The sequence below is a fragment of the Struthio camelus genome, chromosome 3 (assembly GCF_040807025.1).
Source record: "Struthio camelus isolate bStrCam1 chromosome 3, bStrCam1.hap1, whole genome shotgun sequence".
Lineage (NCBI taxonomy): Eukaryota > Metazoa > Chordata > Aves > Struthioniformes > Struthionidae > Struthio > Struthio camelus.
Genome location: NC_090944.1, coordinates 115,504,411 through 115,521,069, shown reverse-complemented (window position 1 = coordinate 115,521,069; position 16,659 = coordinate 115,504,411). Strand labels below are relative to the sequence as shown.

At 42.1% G+C, this 16,659-nt stretch overlaps 1 protein-coding gene across 1 annotated transcript in view; it reads left to right on the top strand.

Moving 5' to 3' along the window:
- The window catches only part of USH2A (usherin), a 401,466-nt gene extending 384,811 nt beyond the window's left edge, over positions 1-16,655 (top strand). Inside the window, exons 64-72 of the mRNA XM_068939839.1 lie at positions 3,414-3,623; positions 5,842-6,080; positions 6,790-7,007; positions 8,883-9,059; positions 10,295-10,378; positions 12,131-12,375; positions 14,057-14,128; positions 14,686-14,919; positions 15,721-16,655. Coding sequence (XP_068795940.1) covers positions 3,414-3,623; positions 5,842-6,080; positions 6,790-7,007; positions 8,883-9,059; positions 10,295-10,378; positions 12,131-12,375; positions 14,057-14,128; positions 14,686-14,919; positions 15,721-15,813 — 1,572 coding nt within the window. The 3' untranslated portion in view covers positions 15,814-16,655. The remainder of the gene's footprint in view (positions 1-3,413; positions 3,624-5,841; positions 6,081-6,789; positions 7,008-8,882; positions 9,060-10,294; positions 10,379-12,130; positions 12,376-14,056; positions 14,129-14,685; positions 14,920-15,720) is intronic.
- Positions 16,656-16,659: the final 4 nt, after the last annotated feature.

The following is a 16,659-nucleotide window of genomic DNA, read 5'->3' as shown; positions in this document are numbered from 1 at the left end:
TTTTTGAGGAACAATGCAGTCATTAACAGCTCTCCATCTTTTGGCAGGGTACTGAGCCATGCACCATGATGTCAGACTTAATGCTGTGGGAAGCAATATATTCAGAAAGTCAACTTAAAAGAACCTTCTTTTGTTGGCTTTATGCTAAGTGTGCTATGTCATTTGGTAAGTCTCTGCTTACCTGAGGTGTGATTGCTTCCTCTTTGCCCCATTTGCCCGTTCTGCTCTGAGGTAACTTAAAATCTTATGTTATGGACACCAGGTAGTGCTGCTGCCTGTTAAGCTCTTTATATTTCTGTATGAATGCGGTTAACTATTCTTTGTGCTGATTAAGTCAGCTCTTAGAATGAATTTGTGTGAGCCCAAAAAACTTGACAGAAGTCCAAACTATGGCATTTTAGTTTAACCAAGTTAACCAGGCCACAAGTTTCAATCACTTGTGATTATGTGGTGACTTTCGAGGAGCTGTAACTGAACTTCTAATTTTATCAGGCACTCCTAATTATGGCTGCTCTTGTCTTACTGTGTGATTTCTTCATGCATGAGGTGGCTAAACATTAGCATTTTCATCTGCAATGAATTCTCTGTGCTTACTGCTCAGAGTCTACAAACACTGATCAGGATTTATTTGTATGTTCATTCTCAAAGGGAAACATTTTTATACCTACCCATCCTTTTACAGATGGTTAAGCAGAAGCAGAGGGCACTAAGTGAATCAGGCTTAGGTCAGTGTAAATCGAGAATTTAGATCCTCAGAACTCCTGTTCAGCTGTCACAGTTGTCTCCAAATCTGACATTAGAGAGTTTCACGGATACCTAGAGATTTTTCTGTTGGAAACACAGCTTGGCAGGGCTGAATAGGCTGCTGTCTGTCTGGAAGGCACTCTCAGAGTATGCCTGTCGGTCAGGCCCACATGAATGCAGCTGTAACCTCGATCTCTTTTTAAAAGGAACGGGCACATGGTGCTTGGGGGATGGACTGGAGCCTCAGGTCCCCTTTACCTCTGTGAGGAAAAGCTGGGCTAAAGAACTGTGTCTACTTGTGCTCTCTCTTACTCTGCCCAGTCCATCTTGAATTCTTTAGGTTCACGCCAAGTGAAACAGCCCCACAAGGAGCACCAAGAACCCCAAGAACCAAGCTGGGTCTGCTGTTTGGGCACTTCCGTCTGGATGGCAATAGGCTTGAATCCCCTCCAGTGAAGCATGTAATTGAACTTAAGTTACCTGCTTCTTGGAGGAGTCCTTTAAAATCTAGTTGTAGTATGAAAGGGGATGAGCCTCCCCTTTTCCCTTGTCCTAAGATGGTGTTTTAAAAGAAAGAGGCCACGTTTTTCTGAAATAAGGCTTTTTTTCTGAAAGATAAGACTTAGGCACCTATGATAGGAAGGTGTCTCCTTGCAGCCTTCAGTGCCTTGCAGCATCTGCATGCCAGAAATGAATAAAATGGCAAGGTGCATCCCTCTCTCATCAGAATTTCCTAGGGGTCCCATTCTAAGGCCTGATACTCCCATGTACTAGACAGAAAACTTCTGTACCTAACTCATGGCTTTCAATTTTGCTGTGGGGAGCTTGCTAGGCAGTTGAAAGTCCGACATTGTTACGCTCTGTGCTCATTAAGGCCAAAGCCTGGAATATAACTGGAGCAGTTTAGCTAAGGTCAGTGATGAGTCAGTGCAAGTGGCACATTCAGAACTATTCTTTCCATATGTGGCTTATTCTTTGCATGAAGATATATGCCCGTAGAAATGAACTACTGTAGTCAAATTTCTGTAGCAGCAGGGGCTTAACTGAGGTAGAGGGGTTGACCTATTGCAGTAAAGTGAACAGAGTTTGACTTTATGAGAAGTTCACAACAGAGACATATTACTGATTTCACTAAAAATGAAAGCACTTTAGTTGAGTATTTTATCGTAGAGTATCATCTGTACGTATGTAGTGTTTCACTAGACAGTGGAATGAAGCAGTAACTTTGGTTTGGTAATTGGCAGATCTTTAAAGTCTTTAAAGCCACTGTGGTGGTTTGGGGCTTTCTTCCTTCCCCAGGCCCCTTGTGAAGTGTCCCATGGTCTTGGAAGTTAATATTGCAAGCTGAAAAGACCCCAGAGCCGGTTTTGAAGATCTCTTATTTTATAACTTCCTTTTTTTAAAGGTACAATCTCACTGTCCACTTGCCCAGGTCTTCTGCCCAGAGTAGATCACACAAGAACGTTTTACTGTAGTTAGAACTGCTCGACATGAAAGCTTACTAAGGAATACTTATACTAAAAATCACTCAGACAGTCCTCTTGTATTGCCATTTAGATCTATCATTCTGATTGATCACTATGTGGCTGGCTAATATTGAGCCTAATTTAACCCTATACACTCACGCATCCATCTATTCTGTCTATTGCACCTGACATTCTACAAATTACTTACTCATGCAAATGATGACCTAAGGCAACCTTTTATGATATTCGTGTTTAATTATACAAATGGTTTTTGATAAATAAGATTATACATCCTTCCATATGTTTATGCACTCCTTGATGAAAGCAAAATTTAATTTTCATGCAGATTTGTTGGAGACTGTGTTTAATAAGTGCTGAGTTTTATGTAGTCTGCAGATCACTGGTTTTGGGAAGCTGACAAAATCAGTAAGCATAGTTCATAGAGACATGTGGTTCTTAATAAGGCCTAATTCAAGCTGCTCAGTTTTGAAATCTTGGAACTGAAACTGTTGCCTTTGTACTCATGCAATAAAGCAAATATTGTGAAAATAAATGAGACATGCTAACTTAACTGTACTTTTCAATGGACTTTATTTATATTATGAGTTACTGAAAATATTGCCAGATGATTGATACATTAATATATTTCAGAAGGATATTCCTTTAAAACTTTCTAGATTTAAAAAGTAACGAGAGTTTGGCTTATGTGATTCAGTCAGGTTGCACATACCTAAATGTCACATGAATTGCATGGAACTGCTTGTGTACATGAAGGAAGTGTGTAGAAGGGAGGCAATGGCAGAACTGGATATCAGTATTTTTGTTCAGATGTCTTTGAAAACATAATCCATATTGATCTTCCTTCTCAAGGAGTCCTCTCTATATGGTATGACATAGACAATGGTGGGAATTCAGAGTTTAGGAATCAGGTGTGAAGAAGACACATGAACACACACCCTGCCTGAGACTTGAAATCTACTTCTTTTCCCTAAATGTAATTGTGAGAAATATTCCTTTCTTCTATTAGAAAGTCCCTGGCTCAACAGAGGTGTTGGGTAGCTGGCGAGGAACATTTTACGTAGATGTCATTGTGCACTGTCTTTCTCAGTATTAGTAAATATACATTAGCATCCCTGTCTAATTATGGATATTTTGTAGGATCACGTCCTTCACTGACAGTTTCTCTGTTTTTGTCTTCCTAAGGTATGGTCAGTAAACTCTGCAGGCCGGACGCCAAGTGGCTGGTCGCGCTGCCGGACCGGCCCTGCTCCCCCTGAAGGCCTGGGACCCCCCCTGTTTGACAGAGTGGCTTCCACAGTAGCCGTGGTGAACATCAGCCCTCCTCTTAAGCCAAACGGGTTGGTCAGTATCTACAGGCTATTTTCTAATGATACCAGAGGCACTGATGTGGTGGTGAGTACCGTCTAAACTATTTTTGTACTTCCATTTGAACTTAAATTTTTTAGCTTTGGCGACTGTGTTCTTACTGTGCTGCTGTTGGTTACAGACTTTCTTCCTCCCTTGCATTCTCTTTTTCTTCCTGCTCTGCAATGCTCTCTTCTGGACAAAGCAGGACCAACACTCTCACTCAGCTAAATGTTACACTTCTCAAGGAATTAATCTCACCATTCAAACCTCTCTCACTTGGTAATATGCTGTGACAATGTGATGAGAATCCCAAGTATTGTTCAGGGATGGCTAACCATCCAAATGAAATACTTCCAGACAGCTCCTGCGAGCCCAAGTGGTTCAGGTAGAAACTGTAGCCAATAAGAAATTGGTCGTGTGCTTTAGAGATCATACAGTTTTAAGTTCAGAAGAGAATGCTGTACATGAATTGCCCTTAAAATCTTACTTGTTATTAAGAAGCCCTTAGGAATAATGCAAGCAGCAAGATGACTTTGTCTTTGGTGTCCCAGTCTAGGCTATCTCGAAAGATCTTCTTAATGGTGACTTAAATCTCAGGAAACCACTTCCTTAAGTAATCACTGTTTTTTTGTGTCCCTGTGCATATCAGATGGGAAATTCCAAGCAGTAGTTGTGGAGTCAGTGTCCTCTCTAGCTTGGGAATCGCTGCGTTGGAGAGGCCTGTAGGAGAGATTCTGAAGGGTTCTGTATCATCCTGAAAGGTTTCCTCAGTTTTCAGGTGTGCCTGGCCTGTAGGCCTAGCAGGTTTCCCGTTAGCTAGGATGGTAGCTTGGGAGGCAAGAATGGGTTTGCATATGTGCATGATACCAGATTGCTGCTATTTCTTTGTGTTTGCCCAGGAAGGTTTAACAGATGTGAAAGACTGCAGCAATGCTGGGGATGCTTTAGCAGGGCTGAGATGCAGCTCTGGTTTTCCCTTGGGATATAATCCACTAGGTGTCCAGAAAGTCGGCTAAACTGGGGAACTTGCAGAGCTTCATTAGACTTACAAAATGGGGGGATGTGGGTAAAGTCTAGGGCTGCAGAAGGTGCCTGGAGCTGTACCAAGCCAATGCAAAATACCTGAATACCTTTTGTCTATAACATGATCTATTTGCCTTTTATGAGCAGGTAAGTGTTTTAGCTGGTATGAGTTTTTTTTCCCCTTGTCCCATCCTGCTTTGCTTGGAAGTGCTGGGGACATCTTCCCAGGTCATCAGTGGTGTCTGTGAATTTAAGCTGCTTACTAATTCCACATTACGCATTTATGCCTCTCAGTGTCATTGACTGCATCTGTATCAGATTCAGCCAGCTCATCTCACTGGTACCTGTATGGCTTTCCATTTTCCTCCCCTCATACCTGCCGTGCTGCTCTCTTGTCTCTTGCACTGGAATCGTACAGTACCAAGTGCTTTCTTTTGTTTGTTTGACTCATTCCTTCCTATTTTCTGCTGTGCTCTGCTAAGTCAGGTGCTGCCAATGGGAGCAGATGTTGCCCCTTTTCGGTGTTTTCTACATATGTTGATTACTTTGGCCTTAGAAGCTGTACCCACAAATGACTATGGCCGAGAGGTGAAGTGGCAGTTCCTGCAAGCAGTTTCAGAACAAGAGCACAGTTTCCATTGTTAGAACTGTGAATTCTCCCTCACTGAGAGTAGGAGAGTTGCCTACAGGCTCATCAAACACCATAGCTGTTTGAATGCAGAGCAGCATTGCGTTGGCCCTCAGCTCAAAGGCCACCTTACTGCAAAATATGTTCCCCTGTCATGTAAACTGACACACCAGACATTCTCATCACTCTTGCCAACGCTGTCTCCTGTATCCAAGCCAAGGTAGTCTGTGAGTTAGGCATGTGTATTTGCTATGCTGGCTTACCACGGAGCCTTTCTCCACATGCATTTATTTTTGCTTCAGTACCACTTAGTCCAAAGTTTCTCCTTAAGAATTTTCAGTTTCTGAGAGTGACACTTGTAAGCTGACACATACAGTGGTTACAGCTCAGCTCAAGAGGTTTGTGAGACTCCTGATGGCATGGGCTTTCCCTTTGAAAAGTGCCCTTTATAACTTTGTAATAGGAAGAAAATGCCCAGCATCTGCATTAATGTCAGACTTAAAGGACATACAAAACCTTGCACCCTTCTTCTGGAGTTAATTCATCCCAATAATTCTTGCTTAGTACTTATGCTGCTTGAAGCTATTTAAAATTCCTTCTTAAATATTATAGCTATCAGAAGGGACTGCCACTCAGCAGACAATACACGGGCTAAAACCTTTTACCACATACACCATTGGTGTGGAGGCCTGCACCTGCTTCAACTGTTGCAGCAAAGGACCTGTTGCCCAAATCACCACGCAGCCAGCTCCACCCTCTGAGCAGCCGCCTCCACAGATCCACACCGTGACCTCTAGGAATGCCTCTTTCCAGTGGAGTGCCCCGCAGTCACCCAACGGCATTGTCACCAGGTAGGACCTGCAGCCCAGCTGAACCTTCCCGAATCAGCTGGGGGTGGGGGTGGGGGGGTGGGGAGGAACAATTTTCCTGAATGTGAGCTGGAATCACATGGCTGAGAGCTCTGGTTAGTCGGACAGCTGTGCTCCTCCTTCCCAGTGTGGGTGATGATATCCTGTGTAGCCTAAATTCCACCCAGGATATGTTCACTCGCAGCAGTTGCTTTTCTCCTCAACAAGCTATTGGAGGGATTGACGCAGAGAGGAGGGACTCTTTCGTTATGCCCCATATTGTCAGTCTCCCAAAGCCAGGTGTGGGGAGGCAGCGATGAGGTGGCAGTTCTGGAGGTCTCTGGCTGCATCAGCTGCTACTGTGAGTGGAGCTAATTGCTTGACAGCTGTGTTTGCACAGCCAAAAAGCTGTGAGAACAGTGAAGGGACAGCTGTATCTTGTATTTACTAAGGCAAGTCAGCTTTCTGATTTGCAGAACTGAGCAGCAGTAACAGGCATCAACAATTTCTTTGTGACTGTGAATGACAACCATGATTGTCTCTAGACATCCTACAGTTGGGCCAAAGTCTCCAGGAGAAAAACTGGGATCAGGTCCATTCTGTTCTCTGGTAGCCAGGCATACAGCAATTGGTATGAAATGCTCCTCACTGGTTGATTGGCTGTTATATAATTAAGGCTGTTGATTAATCAAAATATCAACCTTCTTCCCAGCTATGAGCTCCATGTGTATATGGCTTGCCCCCTGAACCTACAGCCTGCAGTAAAGACCTGCAGTCCTGGCCCAACTGAAGTGAAGTACACAGGAAAAGGACAGAGTGCCAACGTGTCCAACCTTGAGCCTTACACAACTTACAACCTGAGAGTCGTGTCTTACAATTCTGTTGGCAGCAGCGCCTCGGAATGGATTGGTTTCACTACTGAAAAGGAGCGTAAGTATGAGAAATGGTTCACAGATCAGAAATTCTTGTTCCTGTTGTAGGAGGCTGAATAGAGCCAAAGAATTCTGCAGCTTTCTGAAAGCTGATGTCCCTAGAAATCTGCTCTTACATGTCTCCAGTTACTGTGCCTCTGCTGCCAGTTCACTAGAATTCTACTCTGTGGCTTGACTGCTCATTCCCTTAAGTATACTTTTTTGCTCATCATTTGAGGTCACACATCCTCTGTCCTCTGTGAAGAGGAAACCTTTTATTTTATTGAGAATGGGCAGCAAAGTTATAGAACATAAAATATTCAAGCAACACCAGCAGGCTGACATGCAGTAACAAAAATGTTGCCATAAACAGTCCCCGGGAAAAGTGGACATCTTGAAAGAGACCTGGTGATTCTTTTCAGGAATAATCTTACTATCCTAACTCAGGCTAAACTTCTGCCAGGGCCCATGGGAGTTTTACTTGGATTTAATCTGAATGGATCTTCCTTGACACTGAAGTAAGAATTCATTACTCTCAAACAACCACAGACAGTACTTTACGGTCATGTGGTGATCTGCATGGAAATTAAACATGCAGGACTTGTGCCTACAGTCAGAATAGATTTTACCATCAAAACTGAATTTGTAGTAGTCTAACATCAGCTTTTATTGAAAAGATCTATAGTGCTGTAGCTAGAGCCATTCTATAACAGATGAGATGGGTATTTCACCTTAGCCTACCAAATCAGGACAAAGAGGATGTTAACGTTTTATCATGTCCTCTGAATGTTAGGATTTCAGAATCACCTTTCCAGAAAACCCTTTAGCAGCAGTTGCTAGTTCTGCTTAGTAGTTATTAAAATGTATCTGCTACGTTGTGGGGATGCTCAGCTGAAAACTTTGGGTGGAACAGCCCCAAATTTTCTTTAAAGTGATTATTAAGAAAAAGTCCGTATCCTTAAAGCTATGTTTTGTTAAATTGCACACTATTGAGGTAGAACATTATAACAATTTCTTAAAAGTAGAAAATTCATAACAACCAGGTGAGATATCCAGAATGAAAGGGTTTGAAAGCCAGTTTCTAACCCCTGCTCACTGGGTCTGCAGCCCCTCTTCCAGTCGTGTTTTTCTTGCCTTGCTGAACTACTCCCAACCTGTTCTCTTTAGTCAGTCTGAAATTCTACTTCCTCTTGCCTAGAAGACTTGATTTGGTGAAACTGGGCAATTAGAAGCAAAGTGCAGCTCCACAAGCTGCTTTCTTATGAACTGACTAGCACACAGTGGGCACATGGTTTAATGACAAAGGCGCAAGAAAGCACTGCTTTAAGTCTTTTGTCAGCAGGCTGTTGAGCCCAACTGATGAACACTTCCTCCTCAGTGTGTGTGTTGTATTTTTGTTCTTTCTTCCTGCTGTCCTTGCTTTTCTGAAGTGCAGTGTTTTCATGTATTTGCATGTGTTAAAAGATAATCTTGGGCAATATCTTGGGGCTTGCAAAAGCATTCTTTCCTTAGCCATTTTGGTTTCCACAGCCACGTATGCTGCTAGGTACAAGCTGAACTCGTACAACCTCCTGTATCTCCGTGACCCATATTAAGCTGGGGTATAGCTTATACAGTTTTTATGTTTGTGCCACATGTGGAAAGGCAGAGGAAGGGAGGTGTATGCTTTGATTTTAAAGATATTATGAGACATTTCTGATTTCTCAATGTGGAGGCTGGCGTGCTGGGGCAGCTTTCTCTTTTCTTCTTGCCTTTTCCTGCTCACACGCATGTATATGAGAGAGAGGGAGAGAGAAAGAGAGCGCTTGTATCATTTTTTTAGTCTCTGTCTCTATGCTATATAACTTAGAGTCATGCCTGTTGCCTAGAAATAAGCTTTTTCCTTCTTCTGCAGCACCTCGGTACAGGGCTCCATTCTCAGTTGTCAGCAATTTATCTACCATCCACATAGACTGGAGTCGAACTTTTGTACTGAATGGACGCCTAAAGGAGTATGCATTAACTGAGAGTGGACAGCGCATCTATAGCGGCTTTGACACTGAGCTGTATTTACCACGGACATCTGACAAAAGTCAGTTTCAATTTCCTATATCTTTCTCTCTGTGAAATACTGTTGGGCTAAATTAATAGTATTGTGTGCTAACTTTAAGAAATATCTCTCCATAGCTACCCCAAGCTAAGAGCACAGGAGTGTACTAAAGATGCCTGTCACTTGCTAACTGAATTCAACCCCTCTGTTTAGAAATATCAAAAAAAAAAAAAAAATCAGAACTGCTCTCGTGTGTATCTAGGCTGTAGAATAGGCAAGAGGTTGGAGGACTGAAATCCAAATTCTACCAACCAGACAGATAATCAAGAACTTGGTTGAGAGATGCTGTGAGGTTCATTTTGTGAGTTTTGCTACTGCTCTTCCTCATAAGTAGAGAAATGAATTGAAGTCTAGGAAACAGCTCTAGCTACCCTCTGAATCTTTGCTGAATGCTGTGGCCCAAATCACTGAACTGCATCGAAGCAGATGCTTGAAATGAAACACCTAGGCGCTCACCTTCCCTTAAACGTTTTACCTGACTGATTGATAATGTTTTGGTTCATTGTGAGAGTTTTCCCAAATCCTGCAATTAGGCTGCAATTCCACCTTTCACGGTTGAAAAAACATGTAAGTTATCAGCATCAGAAAAGAGTGGAGCCTCAGTTTTTCTGTAAACCAAACCAAGTCAGCAGGTCTTAGAATCAGCCAAGTTTTGAATGGCAGTTTTTGTTTCAAAAATTTGTGGCCTTTAAAATACAAGCAAACTCTGACAATAGGGAAAAAACAAGAAAAGATATTTTCTTCTTTTTTTAAATGCTTTTGTGATAATTTAAGGGGTTTCACTGTTTACTTTTTATTTCCTGATTGCTGCAATTATGCTAATACAATTTTTTTTAACTCAAATGCTCTTAACAAGACTGAATAAGCCATGAACTGAGTGTGAGGGATTTGGGGCACAATGATGAATAAACTGAAAGTTGCCAATTGCATGTCATTGAAAGAGGGAAGATTGCCTGGTAAAATGGGAATATGATCTGTAACAACATCATAGTGGGGGCTACCTATGATCTGCCATAGTTAATAGTTTAGAAACTTAACACCCTGGTATAAGAGATAATGAGGCTCTGATGTGGGACTCATCTGGGTTATCTGCTGTGCCCAAATATACCCTGGCTTTTCTCACTTAGCTGTCTCTAGTGGTAGATCATCATGAAAAAGTAGCGCCTAAAGAATTTTGATTTCTCCTGCTGATAGCATTTTCCAAACTTTTTGCTCAGCCTTTTTCTTTCAAGTGACCTGTATCACTGATGAAGGGACCGCTATGACGCCGGTCATCAAATACAGCACTGGAGATGGACTTGGTAAATACATGAAGAAATTATCTAGCACCTACTGATCTTATGTGCTTGTGGTATGTATTTGATATGTAGTGCATGCCAGACAGAATGGAATCTCATCAGTAGATCCTTAGTGCCTTAAGTTATAAGGTATGCAGATAATGTGCCTTTTTTGCCATGGAAGAATTTCAGTTTCTTTACAACATGATCAGCTTCAGAGCCTTTCTCTGCCCTTGTAATGGTTTCTACTTTTATTTTTACACGGTCAATTATTTTGTTTCCAAATGTAGTGCTTTTTTTCTTAGTGAATAATATCTGTCCTTTTGCAGATTTTTTAACTCCAAATTAAGATTATTTTGAATTCTAATTCTGCCCTCTCACATTCCTCCTTAGTTTAACAATGAAAATGCACATTCTCTCTTCTCCATGCCCTCTCAACAAGTCCTTCCACCCTAAGACAGAAGCAAAGCACCTGCTCCTTGTATACGATCCTTCGGCCAGTTATGGTTAGCAGTTACACCTGGGACATGTTTCCCTAACCAGTTTATGAGAATGTCACATGAAATGGTGTCACAAGTCATGCTGGAAAGACCAGGTTTATAGCACCTACTGGTTTCCTTCTGTCCAGGCCCTTTGCCTTTTTTGTGCAATTGAAGTAGTTTGTGATGAAATCAAAGTCAGCTGTTGTCCATCTTGTAGCCAACCACAAAAAAAGTTTCAGTTTCCCATCTCCTTAGTTTTCTGGGAACCGAAGTTAAGCTGGAACCATTTCCTGTCCTCATGCTTCTCTCTGACATTGTTGTTATTCATTTCTTTATTGGTTGAGTTGCCTCTTGCTCAGCATCTTTTTAAAACAGATGGGCCTTATCTTTGCAATTACTCTTTGCACAGGAGTTCAGTCATATCCCTTTTCATGCTCTCACTCCGTCCTCCTGCAGAATTTCAGGTAAGGCTGCAGTAAAGGTGTTGTGAAATATTCCTAGCTGCTCTACACCTGTCACCTTCCACAGTCGGTTCCTTTGTTCTTTCGATTGCTGGTTGTACCTGGAGTCTACTGTCAACTGGATCAGCAGCACAGGCAACTTGCAGCAGAGGCTTGCAAGTGGAGATGAGGATAGAAATTCTTTAGCAAAGAATCTGGATGTTGGATTGCAAATAACATATGTTAATGTGTCTCAAATCCACATGTTGGATTGCAAATAACCAGGAAATCCTGTTACTGAGATTTCTGATGCTTGTGCCCTGTGTGAGCAAAGCCAAGTTGCTGATTTTTCTAATAAGCTGGGGAAGGAAGAAGAAGATGTTTCACGGCTGTGTTGTTTTGTATTAATTTATCACTCATTTCTATTCAGTCTTCCTCCCACTCTCCTTTTAACTACAGAGGCCTGCCACCACATAGTATTGGCACCGTGCTGGAGAGAGAGAGAGAATGTCCTCTGTCTGTACCTCTCTGAAATTACTCCTTTTTTTTTTTCTTTTTTTTTGCATTCCACTTCCACTCCTTTCTCAGGAGCTGCTAATGGAGTGGTGATTTCCAGCCTTAGCAGCAATGCCAGAACTTTAAGCAGGGTCTCTTGAGGGTAGTAAGCTTTTTATTATAGCCCGCTAGCATATTGAACCATTATGCCACCTTGAATATAAGTGCAAATAAGCACATGATGACAAACTGACTTGAACTTCTGCCTAATTTATTAGAGAGAATAAGGGATAGCATTTTGTTAAATGGCTTTCTCAAATAACATTCCCTTTCTCCCCTACTTCTCTTGATGTTTACAGGTCTGATCTTGACAACACCAGGAGAGAAGGACAAAGTGGAGGCCAAAAGTGCAAAATTCTACAATGAGCTGTGGTTTGCAGTGTTGATGGTCGTTCTAGGTTTGATCCTCTTGGCTATTCTTCTCTCCTTAATTCTTCAAAGGAAAGTCCACAAGCAACCCTATGCACGAGACAGACCTCCCTTAGTTCCGCTCCAGAAAAGAACATCACCAATGAGTGTGTATTCATCAGGTGAAACCCATGCGGTATGTTGGGCCAAATGCAATGTTGTGCGCCGATCTTTTTATACTTTTACCTGCCTGTTTTTACCCCCACCATTTTGTTGCACTCTTGGTTAGCAAAGGATGGATGTCCAGGGTAGGAAAGGGGCTGTCTGGTATACCTATAGAAGGTGTGAGGTCTCCTCACAGAGAGCCTGGCTACAGGCATTCAGTCTAGAAAGATCCCTGAAGCACCTGGTCTGCAGGACCTGATGCCTTATGACAAACTTTGGATCTTTAGTAACAAAAAGATCCAAAGCCACAGCTGCCCACTTGATGTTAGCTGTCATCTGGAGTAGAGCTGCGGAGAAAGGTCTATGTATGTAAGCTATGGCATCTGAAAGGTAGGTTTTCAAAGAAAGAGGCATGCTGAGAGAAGGTAGGTAATAGAACATACTTTTCAGAAGAACCTTTTGTGTGGATCCAACTATCTGTTGTGAATGGCTAACCAGGATCCATTTTGACAGTCTTTGTCCATGAAATGTTCCTGCAAAAAAAAGGACTTAGGGACAGACTCTTTCTTTCTAGTATCCACACACCACCCAGTTGGAATGCTCTAAGATAAGCTCCTTGTCAGGAAGATTTGGGGGAGAGTGAGTCCGACCAGGGAAAAGCTGAGGACCTTAACAATATGTGCCTGTGTGTATGCACGCACCGAGAGCCACACTGGGACCACTAGAGGGTTGGGAGAAGGACCGCTGGTGAGTGATAAAAGGGAAGGCTTAGTAATATTTTTATGATAACTTGTTATAATTCTATTAAAAAAAAAAAAAACATAAAGAACATGTTCTACCATGCTCAAAAAAAAAAACAGTAGTGCTATCCTATCCTTTGATGAAAAGCAAGGCAAAAGGAATATGGTAATTGTTATGGGACTGAGAACTGGAACAGCAGTGCCCTCCCCTTTCATGCTTCTTCCCAGGCATAGGCTACAAAACCACCCCTGTTGTCACTTATCAGCTTCTTTTTGCTGAGCGTGCCATCAAGCAGGGTAGTGACTCCTGCATCCTTCACGCATTCTGTTCCTTCTTGTCCCAGTGCCAAGAGGCTGCATCTGTGCCCCAACTAAGCAGCTCTTGGAAACAATGGAACTTGCAGTCTGCTCCTTTGCCTGGCAAAGGCTAAGAGCATAAGAACCTTTGTTTTTGGTCTCATGGTTTTGATTCGTTTTCTTCTACAGTCTGTCATGTTGTGTTGTTCCTCTTGACTTACTTACTTACTTACTTAAAAAATATCTTTGCTGTTGGCATGCCTACACAATTGCTTTTCAAGTTCCTGCCCTTTTTTTTTTTTTTTAATTCTTTTTTTTCTTTTTTTATGAAAGCCCATGAAATTAATAGAAATTTAGATTCTACAGTGCATCAATTGAGGGACTGATCTGAAAAGCTAGGATAGCACTACTATGAAGTGGCAAAATTGCTTGTATTTTACACTTGCTAGTGAGGTCATGCAGCAAGCAATGCTGGCTGCCCACACAGTGTTTGATGACCAGTTAAAAGTTAAATAGCACCTCATCTCTGCCAGTTTCCCTACTCCCTCACATCCTGCTACAATGCCCTCCCTTCACTGAGCTGCAGCTAATTCACAGCCTCTGTAAGGAACAGACTGCACACTGCATTGCGCCTTACTCTGCCCTGATGCGTTTCCTCCCTCTCTTTAATCTCAGTTTGAGACTGTTGCTGACACATCCGATTCATCAAGCAGCGTCACTCTCAAAAGTTACACAACGCACCTGGAGGTAGAGTTGTTAGCTGGAGATTTGCAAGATGTGTTATATGCTAGCTGAACCAAAGAACATGCATGAAGGCATCTTACATGGCAGAACATGCATGAAGGCATCTTACATGGCATGTGTTTTCCCTGGTGGGTGAATGCCTACTCCCTGTTTGTTTATGTTAACTGAGAAAAAAAGCAAGTCTGCTAGCATGCTACTGCTGTGCAAGTAAGTCTGGAGTATCATTCTGGTAGTCAAAAACCTTTGGACCTCTTCCTGTTGGATGATTTAAGAAAAAGGAGGGGGGGGGGGGGAAAGGTCAGAGAAATCCTGACCTTTTTAAATTATTATTATTATTTTTTTTTTATTGCATGACTGTGTGACAATGAGGAAAGGTGGTTTTTTTTGGTTTGGTTGGTTTTTTTTTTTTTTTTCCTGTTTATAGCTGTGCTTGATTTTTGAAGCATGGACTTCTCTGGTTGCTTCCACTCCTGATTTCTTCTTCTGTTCCATTAGCTGAAGTGTTTAGGACCATGCCCTTTATTTTTTTGGTTGTATTGGTTTTTTTGCTTTCTTCCTAGGGGCTGGCAGATACTAAAATCCCAGGAGCTGGTTCTCCCACCAGCAATCGCAGCGTTCATATTGCTTCCGTGGCACGGATACCAAGTCAGAGTCAGCTAAGTCGCACATACTCCCAAGCCTCTCTTCATCGTAGCGTTAGCCAGCTGATTGACATCTATGACAAAAAGTCTCTTGTTGAAGAATCAGCTTGGGATACTATTATTCGTAATCATGGCAACAGTGGTCATGGCTTGGTAAGAACTCCTGTTCCTCTGTGATGTTGTCATGTGTCAACTGCTAGTGATTTGTCTGTTTTGTTAGAGTTATGAAAATACTGTCTGGTCTAAATATCAAAAGCACCTGAAGATACAGTCAAAGACCTAGGAGGACATGGTCAGAGACAGGATCCTCAAAAACCTTCCTGCCTACCGCTCTCTTCTGAAGCTGTAGGTGACAACGTACTGCTCTAATACGATGTAAAGAGTCCATACTCTTGCACATCAGTCTTTGGTTGCTTTTGAACCAATAACTCTATGACCGACTAAGCACATGAATCTTGAACTCTCCCTGTATTCTCTCCATGTATTTCAGCAAATGTGTATAGGCTTGTGGCATGGCAGCCTTCACCCATGTACTGTCAGAAGTTGGCTCACTGTATTAGCATGAGTGTATTTTGAGGGGATTTGAGGCACTCTTTTAGAAGCTCAAGAAACAAACTCTTACCTAAATCACTGGTGACTGGGTTGTTGTACCAAAACCAAATGTAAACATGTGTTCTCTTTCTTTATATCGCTCTCAAACTTCTCCATCACACTGTAACAAACTCTAGTAATTTTTTGACCTGTTACTATGAAACTTAGTTATTTTGGGGTCAGGTGCTTGAATGCTTTAGGTTCTTAGCTTGTGATGGGAGAAAGAGAAAAACAGGTACGGAGGTAGAAATGTGTTTACCAGACCTGACTGTTCAGCACGTGTGCAGGTGTGGCAGTAGTAGGGATAGAAGATCACCTTTGGTCTGGTTCAGCTTTGGCTTACGTGCCTTTTTATCTTCCTAGCGGTACCTAGATGAAGAGGATCTTGTCAATGTCATCAAAGGCTTCAGCACAGTCACCAAGGAGCACACCACGTTCACTGATACCCACCTATGACTACCACAACCACCATCTCTAGAAAACAGAAAGTGGGTAACTTGCCAAAAGGAGCCTGCATGGACTTTGGGGAGGGGATATGGCTGCTGCTTGCCTACCCCATGCCCACTAGTTTAGAGATAAAAGAATGTTTATTGGAGGAGGTTAGTTAACATATAGTTAAGGGGGGAGGAAGCTAAGTTTTGTGTTAGGGATTTTCTTAAAGATGTCAGTACTAAGTCATACAATAACAAAAGGCCATGAAGAGAGAGGTTCTCCTTTTTGTCTCCTTTCCACCTTTCACAGCTGAGCTTTTTTAAATTTAAAAAAAAAACAAAAACAGACAGACAGACAATCTTTTACCTGTCTAAAAAGCAGCATGTGGCTAAAAGCTGCCTTCCTGGCATGATAGCCATGTTTTTTCTTGGTCTGACAAAGCTCCAGCACGAAATTGTGTTCATGTGTGGGTACAAATAAATAAGTGAAGGAAGGCCTAGGGAGTTGTTTTGCCCTTTGCATTTTTTCTCTCCTCCCACCCACTCAAGTTATTAAAAAAAACAAAAACTATCAAATAATGCTTAACTCTAAGCATGCTTCCTCCAATGCAGGAAAAACTGCTCACCCACTCCCAATTTAACACTTGCTGTCGCAGCCTTCCCCTTTACTTGCGTATTACTGATCTACAGGCAACAAGATTTGTTCACCATCCACAGTGAACTAGGAACAAACATGAAGCAGCCAGTGCAACATAGGTAGGAAACATCATGTCAAGGCACTTGTAATTGAGAATTATTATACCACAACAGTAGACCTACTCCCATATTCATCTCTGGAAAAAAGGACAGAGAAAGTGCCAAGGAAACCCTC